This window comes from Borostomias antarcticus, assembly GCF_949987555.1.
Source record: "Borostomias antarcticus genome assembly, chromosome: 9".
NCBI classification, from domain to species: Eukaryota; Metazoa; Chordata; class Actinopteri; order Stomiiformes; family Stomiidae; genus Borostomias; species Borostomias antarcticus.
In genome coordinates this window covers 24,049,610-24,065,502 of record NC_140242.1, presented here as the reverse complement: position 1 = coordinate 24,065,502, position 15,893 = coordinate 24,049,610, and the positions used below count along the sequence as shown (strand labels likewise).

Sequence of the window (15,893 nt, the reverse complement as noted above, 5' to 3'; positions counted from 1 at the left end):
CAAGAGCACAAAAAAAGCGTCATCTACAATGAAACCAAGTGGAAAAAATGAACTGAGAATGCTAAAAAATCACAAAGTAACATTTTCAAGTTACTTACACTATTGGCCTATTAGAGGATGGGACTTGGGTTATTACAGAGCTAGATGTTGGCGATGGGAGAGCTTGCTGTATTACAACACTAGCCTCTGAGGTCGCTAGGAGTACATTGGGGACTTGGAGGGACGCAGGACGGACTATAGTGGATGTTGGCTGCACAGAAACCTCCTGAAAACCACATGAGACCTTGAATTAAACGTTCAATGAAAACCAATGAGTACAACTACTTCTTGTGACCAAAAACTGGTGTTGCCTGGTTTATTCCTGCAGTGTGATACAGATTTAAATTAAATAAAAAAAACATAACCAAGTGTTCATCAAACGGTCGGTCATGGAGTAATCAACCTGAATGATCCCTTTATCAAAATAGTTTTGTTCAGTTCTGTTAGTATTGTGTTATAATTGGGGGGGCAGGAAAGTCATCAAGCAACAATTTCCAAAAACACATTAGTTCATCAGAATTCTAAGGAACACCTTCACTGTAGACTTTAACACAGTCAATTCAAAATTCTACCTTCACTGTATACTGTAGCAGGCATTTCAAATTAAGGGATGTCCCGATCCCATCCATGGCATCGGTATGGGGCCGATACCAGCCCAGAATGCTGGATCAGAGATCGGAAGGGAGGAAAAAAATAGGCTCCGATCCGCACAGCGTGTCACTCGCGTGATGACAACAGTAGTAGCCAGCCGTGGGAATGACAGTGGGTTGGCAGCATTGTTACTCGGTTTAAGTGACCAACTTAACCAAGCATTTGGAAAAACACCACAAGGAGCAACACCAGTAATGCCTTGTGATTTATATAGGACAGGCCAATCATTCGTTTTAGACCTAGGCTATTACCATAATTATTTGTTGTACAGGAAAAGGAGACTGAAGCATGACATAGAAGGGAATACCTCTCCCTTCCGCTGTGTGCCTACAGCCCAGCAATTGCGCACATTTCCAGAATAAATATCATAACACAAATCTGCTTCCCTAGATCAATCTTGTATTCACTAAGATACTAAGGATTTTTTTTCTCTCCCATAGACGGGTTGAGCTCTAATGTCTGCGTAAATGTGCAGTTCAGAAGTCAGACTATATTCGTCAAATTGCCCTACCCCAATGTAGGCTATGGGAAACACTGCATAAAAACAAGGGGGCATCCGAAGTAGATGGACAATAGGGCTTTTCACATTGAGCTAAACACATTCTTAGAACCTTCTTAGCCCCAGGCTAAGGGAGCGGTTAGCCCCAGGCTAAGAAAGCTTTCACACTGGCACCATCCTGCCACATTCCAAAGGCTAGTATCGACTTTAGCATAGGACTTGTTGGCCCTGCTCCAGAGCAGGGTTAGCCCCGAGTTTGCAGGGTTATCCCCTGAAAATCGACTAAACGCGGGGCTAAAACGTGCCAGTGTGAAATGGGGCTAAGGTAAACAATGGACTTTGCATCACGTTTTTGTCGTCCAATCACACGACTTCTACAGTACAGTAGGTGCTATGGCAACCAAAATCATTGTAACTACACTAGTCTGGGGCCTTTCTCGTTCGGTGTTGTTTCGCCGGTCTAGAGCGGAAGCGCGATGACGCATCGCATAATCATCCGGTCTGGACCGGAAGACGAACAGTTGTTGTAATGTTTTTACTGTAGGCTGCACATGGTGAAGTTTTGAGTAGATAACATTCGCGATGGCATCACCAGGCATAACACCGACGAAAATTGTAAAAGAAGATGCGAGGAGAACTACCGGTTAAGGAAAAATAAAGCAAGCGGATGTTGGAGGCGGGCTCTACAGGCTCGAGCTGGATGATGGGGCAGGCTTTTGGCAGTGAAGTAAACCAGGCTCTTCTCCCCGAGGAGAGACTGGTGACGCGAGGCTATAACTACACTACTAAAGGCAACATCATAGCTAACTAAAGCGACAATAATATGTCTATAAGATTTTACAAGATTTTGGTCACAGGCGGAAACGTGGAAGTGGTCGGAAAAGTCAGTTCAGATTCAGAACAAACTAACATTGCTGTTTTCTCTTAATGAGTAGGCTAGTCAAACGTCATTCGAATGTAAACATTAGTCGCTTGTTCCAATGGACATTTAACCCAGGGCTAGTAGAACTGCAGTGTGAATCGTATAGCCCTGGGCTTGGGTAAACAATGTGTGTGAATAGGGGCTAAATTAGCCCAGGGTTAACTCTAAAGATAGCCCTAGGCTAAGAATATGCAGTGTGAAAAGACTTAATGTGGGCTAGATGATTCATGTTTAGCAAGAAAAATAAGCGATTTTATTGCGTTGCTTGTGAGTTTGAGCTAAAAATTTGACAGCTGTTCTGAGTCCCGCAGTCTCCCCTTGGCCTAGGCATATAAAAGAAAAAAAACGAGGAACAAATAATAATTGTTGAATCTCTGGTTTGAACAGACAAATCAAATTCGACAGACAGAATTCTGACTCTGGTACAGCCCTATTATTATTCAAGAGTAAAAACGAATATACAAAAATACCAGATTGATATCTGTATCACAGATACCCAAAGCCCAAGTATCAGTATCGGAAGTGAGAAAGTGGTATCGGGACATCCCTGAAATTCATGAGACAGAATATGATCCTGAAGGGACAAACACGTCAAGACTGTGCTGTAACTCTGCATGTGGTCCCTCATCTAGGAAAATCACTGAACCAACTGTAGTGTTGAGCATCGTCTGTAAAGCCGCTCAATGCCATGGATGTCAACTGTATGACGACACAGGTCCTACTAGGATCTCAGATAAACTGATCACTCAAAGGTATATCTATCCAGTTCCACAGCCAGTAGAGTAGTTTACCTTGTCATCGCTTGTAGTGGATTCGGGATGGGGCAGAGGGCTGTGTGCCTCCATAGCAGAGTGCTCCTCCATTTTGTTTCGCATGATTGGTGTGGCAAGAGGCGACAAATCCAAGGGTAGCTGCCAGATAGAATAAATAATGTCAACTGACAAGAATAGGCTATTCTGTCATATAGAACAGCTATTATTACCAATGTGGAGATCTGCTTCACCGATGAAGTCTATAAAGTAGAGTGGGTAAAGACCTTTTTGATGTCATCTTCAGTAGCTTTTTTGAAGTCATGCTCAAAGGGACTGGCAAGCTCATTGAAGAGTCCAACTTCCTCACAGTTCTTCAGAAAGCGTGTTGGTGTGGGCGTTTGGTCTGCAACACAGCACAGTCACTCGCAACACTTAAAGGAAAACAAATTATTTATTTGTGCACATTTTGAATGCTTACCAGCAACTATGACACTGTCATTCCTTGCAGGACCAAACTTCAGCGTCATCTCATGCTTATGTTTGTGGACTGCCAAGTGGTCTTCATTTGTAAATCGCTAAGAAATGAAAAAATCTTCAGGCACAGTTGGAGTGAAATTTAAAAGAAAGGAAATGCATCTAGCAGAGTATAGCTCACTAAATTGTATTATCAAAATGTTTTTCAACTTACCTGACCACACCCTGGAGCGGTGCATAAGAAAGGTTTCTCATCACTCATATTCAGCAATTCCTTTTGCACCCTGAAATGAAAAGCAAATGGAAAATGATTTGCACACCAGGAACAATCAAAGATCAAACCATTATGAGTGAGGGATGGGGACAAGATTTCATTGTTTTGTGGCTAGGCTCTCTCGTGTTTTGTGGCTAGGCTCTCTCGTGTTTGACGTGAAGCAGGATGGATGTTGAGTAGAGGTCTTCAATGTTTTCTGGCGACAATGGAATGACATTATGCAGTGCTGACGACAGTAGGCTACAAGTCTTGCTCATCTGCCAGCTAGCTACTCGAAAACTTAAAGCAGCACCAATGCTAGCCTAGAGCACCTACAGTAGCTAATCATACTAGACTGTTGTTATTGTACTTTGTGCTTTTAATGTTTATTGCATTTTGTGTACAGCACTTTGGCTCGACCGCAGTCGTTTTTAAATGTGCTTTATACATAAAATTTGACTCGACTTGACATGATATACAGTGCTGTAGAGCTAACGTTAGCTGGGTGTCTTGATGTAGCAGACATCCATGTTAATGGTACAAAATTATAACTTAAAGAACCTAATGAGTGACATGGGCTAAATCCGAGGACAAGAAACATTCTTGAAACGAGGTATCTTCACATTGGGTAACTGTTATTGTAGGCTATAGCTAAACATGTAGGCGTTTTGTTTACATGTCTCACCGCCCATGATCGACTTTCATTTCACTTCATGCACCGGGTGGACGGGTCTAGCACATTGTCAACCAATCCATAGCCCCTTAAATGTGACTCCGCGCTCCCGGTACACCCAGAAACCCCAAACAAACATACCTATTTATTGGGGAGCTAGCAGCTGCAAGTCAGCACCGTCGCCATGTTAGCTCTATTTAAGATTAACAATGTAGGAACATGCTCTTAATGCATGCCCACTGTTTGTCGTTAATATTAAATTCCTATTAACAGCAAGTGATCATCACTTATGCGATATTTTTTGTTGTCGCTGTCAGGTTTTTGTGGCCACTTACCCACGAGCTCAACCCTTGATATGCAAATCCCACGACTGTACCAAGCTCTCGCGAAACCGCGAACTGTCTTCCGTATACGTCACTAATTCGTCTGTACCTTTGCTTTCGGTGCCTTTTCATTTGTAAATGTTCTGTGGTAGAACAAATTGAATATCTACTGGCATGATGTACTGCAGGACAATACTCAACGTGAAGACGGAATTGTCGAGAATTATGTCAACTCGTTACACTTGATTGAAAGCGGGCGGATTCAAGTCTAGTTGAAATCGTCTCTGGGCTACTGTAGAAGTCGTTTTCCATTACGCATGATGCATTTACTCAAAACAAGGGGCTACACTGTGTTATAGCTCACATTGAGCATGAATACTGGTCAAGATCGACCATCACCATGTTACTTGTAAGTCAATTTATAAGAACAAAATGTCAAGATTAGGTGCTGGGAAATTCATAGCCCCACGGTAGACATGCGGCGTCCTTGTACAGTACATTAAAGCAAATCTCTTCAATTCACTGAATAAAAGCTGTTGCGATGGAAAATCTGAAGGTTTTGCTCTGCACTTCGTATGTTCACAGTCCGGCAGATAAATAACTAGAGCCAAATATTTAGCAGCATCAAGTTGTCTAGATTTATTTAATGCCATTTACAAAAGCAAGCGCTTCACTTGCTGCCTACTTACATACTGACTTGCAGTTGAACCAAATGAAGCAATGTGGACCCACAGATGACAGCATATGACGTCTAAGAAAAAGACTGATTTACAGTAAAGCCAGGAAGCTCTCTTGTGGAATCCAGGGTGACATTCATAAGAAAGCCAACTGTTCTTATAATTGTAGTGACACGATTCCCAACATAGAAAACTTAATGGCATATGTTAAATAGTCAAATACATGCATTTTAATTGTGTAATTGCTTACATTTTTACAATACATGTTTGTCTTATTTTGACAATGTCTAACAGACTTGAAAATGTACATTTCCATGACACCAACACGGAACAAATTTTGGTAGCCACAATAAAATATGTAGTCACATCTGTAATTAAAGTGTTTCTATTGCCAGCTGATTTTTTACATAGCGAACAGGATCAAGAAAGCAACCATCAAACAGAATAGACCCATGGCTTCAGACAGGGCAAACCCCAGGATGGCGTAAGAGAACAGCTGCTGCTTCAGGGATGGGTTCCTGCAAAACACCAACACATGTGTCATCTCATCTGAATGAAGTTGTCTGAATGTAAAACATTTCGAAAAAAGTCAATGTACATCACTTCATGTGAAAACTGAAAAATTCGCCTATTCTACCAGCTCTGTGATAGGGATGGGGCTAGCGCTCACCTAGCATATCCAATGATGAGACTGCCGAACACTGTTCCAATTCCAGCACCGGATCCAGCCACTCCGACTGTGGCAGCTCCGGCACCGATGAACTTGGCGGCGGTGTCGATGTCCCGGCTCACGGCGCTGGTCTGGAAGCCTCTCAGCGCAACCTGGGTGAAGGGGCTCTGTGGCATCACAGCTACATTACTCTGGACAACAGAAAAAAATCATTAATGATGGTGTGACGGACACATGAAGTTAATGACTGACCGACCATCAAGACACCCTAGTGCTGCTGAGGTAACCTATGAAGCAGGGTAAGGCCAGACTCAACTGCTCACCTCTGTTTTGACCTCAGGCCTGGACACCACAGAGGCAGAAAGGGGTCTGAACAGAGCCCTGGAACTAGCACGGACCTGCAAAACAGGGGGCAAACACGTCAGAAACAAGCAAAACATAGCCACAAAACATCCTTCCTTAGGTCAATATAGTGTACACTTGACAGCTCAACATCAGCTGATATGCAACAGGGGGTTTGACAGCGCCTTCCCATGGTCACTGCAGGAGGAAGGCACCGTGAATGTCATATTGTCATTGATGTGAAGTCTTTCAGGGTACACATGTCCTGCCAACTTAATAGCTTCTTCCATTGTGAACAGCTCCAAACTCAATTTAAAAACCATACACCTGCTCAACTCTTAAAACAAGCAGTCAGACATGCAGATGGGCCAGTTAGCTAGCTAACTATATTATTCAACAACTTCCCTCGGCATCTTTATTTGGCCACTGACCAGATGTGTCAACTGCTAAATCATATGAACAAGTTAGGCTTGTAACAGAAACGACCTTGGGCATATGCTACAAACAGGAGTGAGGCCCTCCATTCAAACTAACAGGTAGAAGGTCAACTGTCTTTCCAAACAAATGGCTACAAATGCCAGCAGCAGGCTTAGCTAGCTAGCCTAGCTATGTGCACTTCAGTAGCCTTCAAAAGGGGGCGGATGACCTTTTTGCATATAGCTAGGCACAACTAGCAAGCCGGCTAGTTAGCTAGCTACATATTCTATTCCACTACAGCAAATATCAGGTGTGCATTAAACTTGTCTCAAGTGAAAACATTAGCCTGCTATGTATGCAGGTTAGGACGAGCAATGACAAGTCTGTATAAGTAGCTTAACACTAAGTGAATAGCTGCTAACGTCAGCTAGCTAGCTGGCTAATACCCTTGCCAGACGGCTACATCAAGTTCACAGTCAGGCCCCAAATTTGAACATTTCACCCGCTAACTACAATCGCAGACACGATTATGAACTGAGAGAGCACAACTCACCAGAGCCGGCGTAGAAACGAACTTTGCACAGGCATACATTTTCCTAGTAAGGTAGTTTTGTTAATCGGTCAAATTTGATCGAAGCCCGGGTCTTTCTGAAAGGGAGAAAGACATAAGTAAGGTCAATGCGTGTTTACATGCTTAACAGAGAAAATGAGAATAACCCCGTGCATACAAGTTGTCGTAGATCATACAGTCCTCACTTAAAATGTGCAAATCGTTATTTAGATGAAGGATGAACACGGATTTATAATATTCAACTTCTGAATGAATCCTCCATTGCACTTACCGACTGCAGAGGTCGAACCACAGTGAAGAAGTGCGCAGGCGCACAGTGATGTTTATAGATTCCCGGATGCTGATTTTACGACAACGCAAGGTCATTTCACAATAACTTTATTAAACTTGACATTAAAGCTATCTGTTCTGTTGGAGAAACTGAAATATTTTTGAAGGAGAGGGACAAACCAGCTCCTCTTTGCTAAAAGGCTAAATATCAATCCCATGGAGATACATTTAAATACACGCTGACACATATGGTTTGTCCCAAATTAACAAATATGTTTTGATGAGTAGCCTACACACTGTACTGTTAGAAGAACAAATTACGTGCTTTAATTCTAATTACTTGTCTTTCATCCCTGCACATATACTGCCTATATGTTTACCCATTGAAATTAATGCCTTCACCAATACACCCAATAGAATTGAGAACAGACCCAGTACACTTCCTCTCTCCTCCACCTGTTGAGGTGAGAATTCAACCCCGGAGTCTGCCCAGAGGGAATGTCCAGGGGCCTGTCTCAGGCTGGGTGGAGCTGCACACTAGGAGGATTTGTAATCTTGATGAATGACTCCCCAGCAGCTGGGGCTGCGAGGCAAAGGTAATGAGCAGTGGGAGCCTCTGTTTGCTGGTTGTTCAGAGGAGGGATCCCCTGCTGCTTTGTCAGGTATGATCTTTGCAGGTGCGCAAAGGGAATGGAGTCACAGCCTCTCAATCTCATGAGTATGGTGCAGAATCTCTCTTAATGTAGAGAATAAAACCCCCATGCCTGTTGGAAATGACAGAATCAGTGTTCACCTGATCTACACTCCGTGAAAAACAGTAGCAGGTTACTAAGTGGACTATGTTGTTGAATAGATAAAATAAAAGGAAGTGATTTGTTTCATTTCCTCACACTGAGGATCAGATGAACCAATAGAGAATTATATTCTTATTCCATCAAAATCTAAACACTAATTGCACTTAGCCTCTAGGCTACTGTGTTCCGTAGGTGACTTGTAAAATGCAAGTGCTTTCCTTATTATTAATATATTAATTTCAGACACTTTACAAAGATCACATTGCAGGATTATATATTTTTCTCTGCTATGGATATTGATTAAAAATGTATTACTATTTGTACACCCTCTTGGTCACCACTATGTAGTGCTGTAATGCATCCAGCAGAGGGTGCACTTTAGTCTAAAGTGATGTACTGTATGTGTTCATGGCCTTTGTTACCAGGGTCAGGATGAAGAGGGTCATGCAGAGCTGATATGAGTGAATCTCCATTCAAAGTGACCCGTGGTCTTGGGTGAGGCTTAATGTGTGTCCTGGTAAACATATTCTCAACATACAGTCCACTATAGCCAAGGTGTAAAACCTGGCCTCAGAAAGTAGTATGTAAAGTATCTGACCCATGCACTACTAGCTGATTCTACAGTAATTAGCACAACTCCTCAGCCAGCTAACTAATAAGTTAAATCAGCTGTTTCACTGCATGGGTGAAGCAAATACATGGTTAGCAATAACACGGTTGTTTTCTTGTACTGTTTCTATCATACGATTCTTATCATACGATACGAGTCTTAGTCAGGTCTATATGCTATTACTAAATATTTGTTTGGAGGAAAAAATCAAAGATATAAAAGATGTCCTCTATAAAAAGGTAATTGTCAGTCTACAGTAAATAATATCTTACAATTTTATAAAATATATTTAAATCATGCTTTGCAAGATAAGCTTTGAAAGTTAATATATTGATATACTATACCTAACCTACAGTAGGCTATGGTAAGACATGCCCTACAGCTCAAATCAATGTATTTCAAAGCAGGAACATAATGTAATGGTTGGAAGAAAGAAAAAAAAAAATAGACAGCATATCAAAATGGTTAACCACCTGAGGTCACTGTCTTAGTGTCTAATTAACAGCAGTGCAGTAGTGGGGTCCACCATAGCTAAGGAAGGTGGAGAGAGTACAGCCCACGCAACCGAACCCCCCCCCCCCACCACCCCTGCCTCTCCACCCCGCCTCCCCCCTCACCCACAGAGCCAGGCACGCTCCCCCTGTCTGAATTGTTGCATAGAACACTCCGAGACATTCCATTTGCATGCCCGCCCCATCAAGCTGGATGCACTCAGACTGGTAATAAAAGGCATTGACCCCCTTAACCTTTATGAATTACAATTTGTGCCAGCAGCACGTCCTGTCAGAGGGCTCAGGAATGTGGGCACCTCGGCTGGGCGGTGTGCGTGTTGTTTTGCAGTTGTTAAGGAGAGGGGAAAAGGTTTTTACAGCTTCTCGCCAGAGCTCCTGACAAGCATGGAGGAGGCGGCCTGACAGCAGGCGCAGGGTAGAGGACTGCAGCGTTGCTGATGGCTCCATGCTAATCTTTAACCCTGGATGCAGCACATATTCATAGACCCACTCATATCTGTGGCAAGACCAAGAGTATGGCGCCAGCGCACCGGAGTTTGCCTGTGATTTACTAATAAACAGATTTGAGTTACTGTAGTATTCAGTACCCTCCTCTTACGCACAGTGTTCTTCATCTGCACTTGCCCAGTCTCCACTTGATCATGTTGATCATTGTCTCCTAGATAGCCTTGGAGAACCGGGCCCATAATGCATGTTCAGAACGGGAAGACAGTTCTCTGATACAGCTGGAAATCATCCTACGATCACACAATAGACACTTTCTCTCCGAGGCTGCAAAGATTTACAGGACATTAGTATTCGCAGAATTGATTTCTCAACAAATCTATAATAACACTGATCTTTGTGCTGCTGGTAAGCAGGGCAGTTGGGAGTGAGGTAAGAAGTGCTGAGCCTTGCAGTATCATTATTCTTATGGATTCTGACTTTATACTGAGGGTCTGTAACTCTACATGAGGGCACCCTGCTGGAAGCCCCGTGCACTGGAGAGCATGGGGGGCAGGAAAACTAGTCTGAGGTAAAACTAGAAGACAAAAGATGCATCCTGAAGAAGACTGGAACAATAGCACCTCCTCCATCTCTCCCCCCCTTCCCTCCGCCTCTCCCCTCCCCCCTTCCCCCTCTGCCTCTCCCCTCCCTGCTCAGCATCAGGAGAGGCAGCCAGTGGTTGCGAGAAAGGAAGTATGGCTGACAGGAGCAGCCGAGCGATGATTGGTTTACAGATGTGCACTTCCTCTGGTGTCTTCAAGGTCAAATAGATTTACTATCTAAGGGCTTATGGCTCTTTAATAACACCCATCTGATGCAGACTAAAAAGCCACCATAATGGAACGTGCTCAACCTTTTTAGTTTGCCACTTTAGGGGTGTCTGAATGTCCCCGCCTACCACATCTACAAAGACCATGCAGTTTCACAAACAGACGGAAACCAGGAGGCTGTTCAAGCATATGGAGGAGGGGTTTGATGGACAGACAATATGTGGTACATCAATGTGGAAGCATGGTGCATTACACATGGGGTTTGTTGGGGTAGTTGTATTGGGTTCTGCACTCAAATACAGATATTGTTGGAAGTTCTTTGTTCAACCATTCCTACAGAGAAGCAAAATAAAAATGCATAATTAATTTAGTATTCACCATATTATTAGTATTCACCGTCACTGTAATTCGTTTTTAAACACATGAGCAGGTTTGCTTGACATGTTTTCTTAGCCACTCTGCTAGAACATTGTCGATTTTAAGGGAGCACATATGATTGGAGTTTATTGTGCTCAATTAAATTGTTCTAAACAGGGATTAGCATTTGAGGGGGCATTACATAATCAGTTGCCTCCTAACTAAAACCTGCTCACCACAGACCCACTGCAAATGTCTCCTCAATACTCATGGATCAGGTGTCAAATATTAGCCTGTTTCAATATTTAGTGAAAGAGCCCTTCCTGCTTTTAATGGCTTGACCTACATCCCAGTTCAGAGAGCTAGTAAAGTCAGTGTGGTGGAGGTCCTGGGGCTGGGGAATGTCAGCAGCAGATGCCCAACTCAGCAAGTTCCGGAATGCTCAATTAGTTGCTTTTATAGGGTCCATTAATATGCATTAACTTTCTTCCCAAGATACGAGCGCAAGCAAACAGTCACAGCCGGCAGCATTTATTTAGAATCACTCTGCTCTCATCACGATATCTTTGTCCTGACAAAAAAAAGGAAATCTTTTGTATAATCCAAAGAGGAAGCATACATCCAAGGCAATAGAGGTCCAAATATTAGACAACACATGAACAACATATTATTTGTGAGGTGATTAAACACACACACACACACACACACACACAAACACACACACACACACACAAGAATGCACACAAAAGTCGCAGGCAAGCACATACACATTAGTACAGGCAATATTTTAATGCAAATATTCCTACACATTAATATAATGTCTTCGGTCTTAAAACTAGAGATCAGTTACTACAGAAATCTAACACAATCTGGTACCACTCTTCCCACACAATAAACCAATCTGGCGCAGAGCAAGCTGAATCAATCATGGCGCTTTATTAGCCTGTCACTAGTCTGGTTTCTCCAAGTGTGTTTAACCTGTCCATGGCCCCGCCAATGGCGGCTGTTCAATGTACATTAAGACAGACATAATTGAGATTGTGGGCGGCCGAAAGTGCGGGACTCAACTCGTTGTCGTTAATCTGTCATATTGTCAGGAGTCGCAGCGCTGTTGACCCAGCCAGGACCCACCTTCAAGGTACTGCTGATGACATTTGGTTGTGCACAGCGGGGGGCCTCACCTGCTTTAAGATTATTGGTTGACCACCCAGGGAGATCTCCTAGAGTGTGTTCAATTCACTTGTAGAAATCCTAATTCCAAGTGTTCTTGATCTTTGAGACTTTGTCTATACCAAACACTAAAAACTATTTTATTACTCATTAAAATGATTATTCCTAACACAGGTGATAGGTCACTAACACCAATTGCTATCAACACATACGATAACTAGTTTATGCAATACAGACAATGAATTTGAAGTAATCCTTCCATTAAAAACATTGAGATGACAGCTTTCATTGTTCAAACTGTGTTACTGATGGTTGTGCAGAAATGTCCCTTCACTTTGTTCAAATTAAAGCTATGGAAAAGCATTTGAGAAATAACAAGATATAAATGAATGCAATCTTACGGTTAGAAAAAGGCACTCTTTACAATCACACACCATATTAGAAATAATAGCCAGATCTCAGAGCAGCAGCATGTTATTAATTGAACGGCAAATGGGAACTGTCTGTTCTCTCACAGAGTTATCGTGGTGGTGAAAGATCAGCCGAGAAAATTAAACAGCAATCAAAGTACAGTACTTTTCTGTAGTACAACATACAGTATTAAAACATAGTACAACATCATAGAACAACATCAAAGTACATGTCTATAATCATAGTACAACATAGTACAACATCATAGTACAACATCAAAGTACATTTCTATCATCATAATTCCTGATGGTCAGAATCACCTTCCCCACTATGGCAAATAGCAGTGCAACATATCTTAGATTTTATTAAGTGTCTCAATTTGCTGCCTTTCATATTTCATATTGATGATGCATTCCAGTACAGTCCTGTTTTATTTAAATGGGTATCCTCCGTATTTCAGATATGCAACATGATTTATTAGACATGTAAATATGAGCATGCTGCCCTGAAACTGAAGTTAATTGATAGCCAGAGAGGCACCGGCTCCTCACCAAGAGTAATCTGTGGCTTCCTATTTGCAACATGCCCCTCTGCGTTTACACCACAGTGACAAAGTAAAGCACCTGCTAGGTTCTGTCATGTCATTTACACCATTTACCAAGGCTTAATGTGCAGTGCAACATTCACAAAGCTATCAGTTTCATCTCCATGTGAGCTCGGTATCAAGCTCTGCATCTGTAGAACGTGGATGCTTTTACAGCCATGGGTTATATCGGCCTGGAGACTCATAAGTTATGAAATGTCAGGATTCTATGCATTCTAATTGAGTGCAGAGCAGTTAATGGCTGTGGAAATTCAGCCGCTTGACGTGCTATTCCCCTGTGAGCCATTTCACTGCCAAGCCCATGAGCCTCAATTAAATGGCAAAATGGGCTCATTCTTGAAAATAACAACAATAAACACATGCGCCTACATGGCAATAATGCCAGGTCTCACCTTGAATCAACAATGGTCACAGCTTGCAAATGACTAAATGCAGACTTCATGAAAAATATTGTGACAGGAAGACTGTGTGATGTAAACTGAGAGACTGTGGCAGGTTCTTGGCCTCCTCATTCATGCAACACATAACACTGAATTACTTGAATGTACAATATGTTTATCTTATACCTCAGAGAATTCAGCAAAACATGTCCTACTCTCTTACAGTTGATCATATTTTAGGAGAAAGCCATGGTTGATATGCAGGTGACCTGAAGTTGTCAGTATTAATGTAATTAAAGTAAGTTATGGTTTTCTATAATGAGTCTAAAGCTCAGGTCACGTCAAAGATTCTGAGGGACTATTTTTGCTGATCACCCCAGGCCTAGTTTTATCAAACTAGTTCATGTCCCAAAGTAGGGCCTTTATATCCTCCTAAAATTCTTAGTGTGCTCTGGTTACAAACAGCACTTCAGCGAAGGACAATACTTTCCTTTTTTGGCAAAACAGCTTCAGGGGGGTAGTGGTGACATATGTTACAGAAGATCTGCACAATGTTTGCAATCTATAAATACACATGGAGCATGACCTATTAAATCCTGTGATATGGGGGGAGGCGGGATATCGAGCCCAGGCTGATTGGGATTTATTTTTTCTTATTGTTTTCATGGCTCCCTGACTTTAACCCCTTTACTGCTTCACTGACTTCATGAACGAAAGGAAGAAATAGTTTTTCAATAATTCAATTTATATTTCGAGATAAATGGAGCTCAAAGGACAGTGCTGTTGCCAATGAACACAGAGGAGTTTTGGACCAATCCACACAATGGTTACCAGAGGGATAAAAAACAACATAATTTGCTTGCCTCACGTTCCTATTTAAACTAGGAGGCTACATTCAAACGCAAATGTGAATATGTGCAAACTAGGCAGAGCAGGAAGAGACAGATGGTGGAGCGAAGCTCTCATGTGACTTCAGCTACTGTACGACAGTGTCCCACTGACAATACGGTAAAGCCATTGAGGGAAACATCAGGCTACTAGTAGCCAACTGTATACAAATGCAAATAATCTGCGGTGGGAATATGTACAGTATGGGTGGGTAATGTCACCAACGTCATTCAGATGATGGGACGTTCAGACATGCTCTCATATCGTCCATCATTTATCTTCAACGCCAATCCCCTAAAACGTCGGAAAAAGATTATGAAGCAAAACATGCCTTGAATGTCTTTATTCATTATGGTTTGTCAGTCACAGTGATAGTCAAACCTAACATACTCAGATATATTTGGAAAATGGATCATGTTTTTCCTCCAATTTTCAATTTGGAGGCAGCAACTATGGCCATGATGAATGTCTGAGTGGTCTATTTCCTTTCACGGGCCCCTACTAACCTGTGTTGACAGCTTAGATATTGCCTACCTGCTCATTTGCTCGACAATAATTGTTACTGTGAGATTTCCCCGAGCTTTAACAAGGATTCTTAACACCCTCTGTAGGTGACAAAATGCAATTACAAACAGGAAGTGTCCCATCGTGACTGGTCATCAGCAGCTGGCACCCCCATTTCCCAGACCCAACTGGTTCCATTAATGGAAAAAAGAGACCCAAACAGATTCTCCAAACATTTGCGGCAAATAAAACTTTAATTAAAAGATATGAAGGCGTTTTATTGATTAACGGCGTCAGTGATTAAAGTGTACGGCTGACATTTTTTCCTGGCTTGCCGTTTTGTTCCCCCTCAGAGATCCCTAATTGTTGCAGGGCTGTTGTTGCTGTTTATTGATTAGCGCGTTTGATGAATGCAGATGCGCCTGTTCGGAGAGTGAGCTCGCTGATGGAGCGATCATATTGTGTGAAACACCAGACTCAGCCAGGAACAGCTGTTGCAGCTCCATCCGCTGGGACGCCATGTTTCACAGTCACCCCGGGTGCACACGCAAGCGCGCTGCAGTAAAGCGCAAACTAACATTTCCACAACCCTCTAACAACTCTATGAATTTTATGACACATCACGAGAGCTCTCTGATCTCTGTCCGGCACTTAAACCTTAATTATCGGACTAATTGCTACAGCTATATTCATTTCCCTGGTAATCCTTCAGTGATTATACTTTGTGTTCAATAGCAGGCTTATCCTTTAATTAAAAGGATTATTAACCTTTAAGATGGAGCCATGTGGGATTCCACCCTCAAATGTTAGTGTCAGAGCAGAAAACAAGCTGAGGCTGAAGTAGAAAAGAGACATTAATCCAATCATTGCCAGG

General features: G+C 42.4%; 2 protein-coding genes across 2 annotated transcripts; both read right to left on the bottom strand.

Annotated features, from left to right (window-relative positions):
- Positions 1-94: 94 nt before the first annotated feature.
- On the bottom strand, positions 95-3,616 carry LOC311313340 (cyclic AMP-dependent transcription factor ATF-2-like; the record flags this gene model as incomplete). Its single annotated transcript, XM_084443464.1, has 5 exons — positions 3,552-3,616; positions 3,342-3,438; positions 3,148-3,266; positions 2,903-3,022; positions 95-265 (listed from the first exon to the last, which is right to left on the bottom strand). The coding sequence occupies exons 1-5, from the start codon at positions 3,597-3,599 to the stop codon at positions 95-97; spliced, it is 555 nt and encodes a 184-aa protein (XP_084299590.1). The 5' UTR covers positions 3,600-3,616.
- Positions 3,617-5,218: 1,602 nt separating this feature from the next.
- On the bottom strand, positions 5,219-7,570 carry atp5mc3a (ATP synthase membrane subunit c locus 3a). The gene is made up of 5 exons (XM_084443264.1): positions 7,535-7,570; positions 7,246-7,340; positions 6,257-6,331; positions 5,934-6,124; positions 5,219-5,781 (listed from the first exon to the last, which is right to left on the bottom strand). The coding sequence occupies exons 2-5, from the start codon at positions 7,282-7,284 to the stop codon at positions 5,667-5,669; spliced, it is 420 nt and encodes a 139-aa protein (XP_084299390.1). The 5' UTR covers positions 7,285-7,340; positions 7,535-7,570; the 3' UTR covers positions 5,219-5,666.
- Between the last annotated feature and the right edge of the window lie 8,323 nt (positions 7,571-15,893).

What these genes read in the sequence shown, in the direction of transcription:
- atp5mc3a (XM_084443264.1), bottom strand. Translation starts at nt 7,284, where the DNA reads ATGTATGCCTGTGCAAAGTTCGTTTCTACGCCGGCTCTG. An exon ending in TCGTTTCTACGCCGGCTCTG is followed by an intron (nt 6,332 to 7,245) that starts GTGAGTTGTGCT and finishes CCTGTTTTGCAG; the next exon opens with GTCCGTGCTAGTTCCAGGGC. An exon ending in GGCCTGAGGTCAAAACAGAG is followed by an intron (nt 6,125 to 6,256) that starts GTGAGCAGTTGA and finishes TCTGTTGTCCAG; the next exon opens with AGTAATGTAGCTGTGATGCC.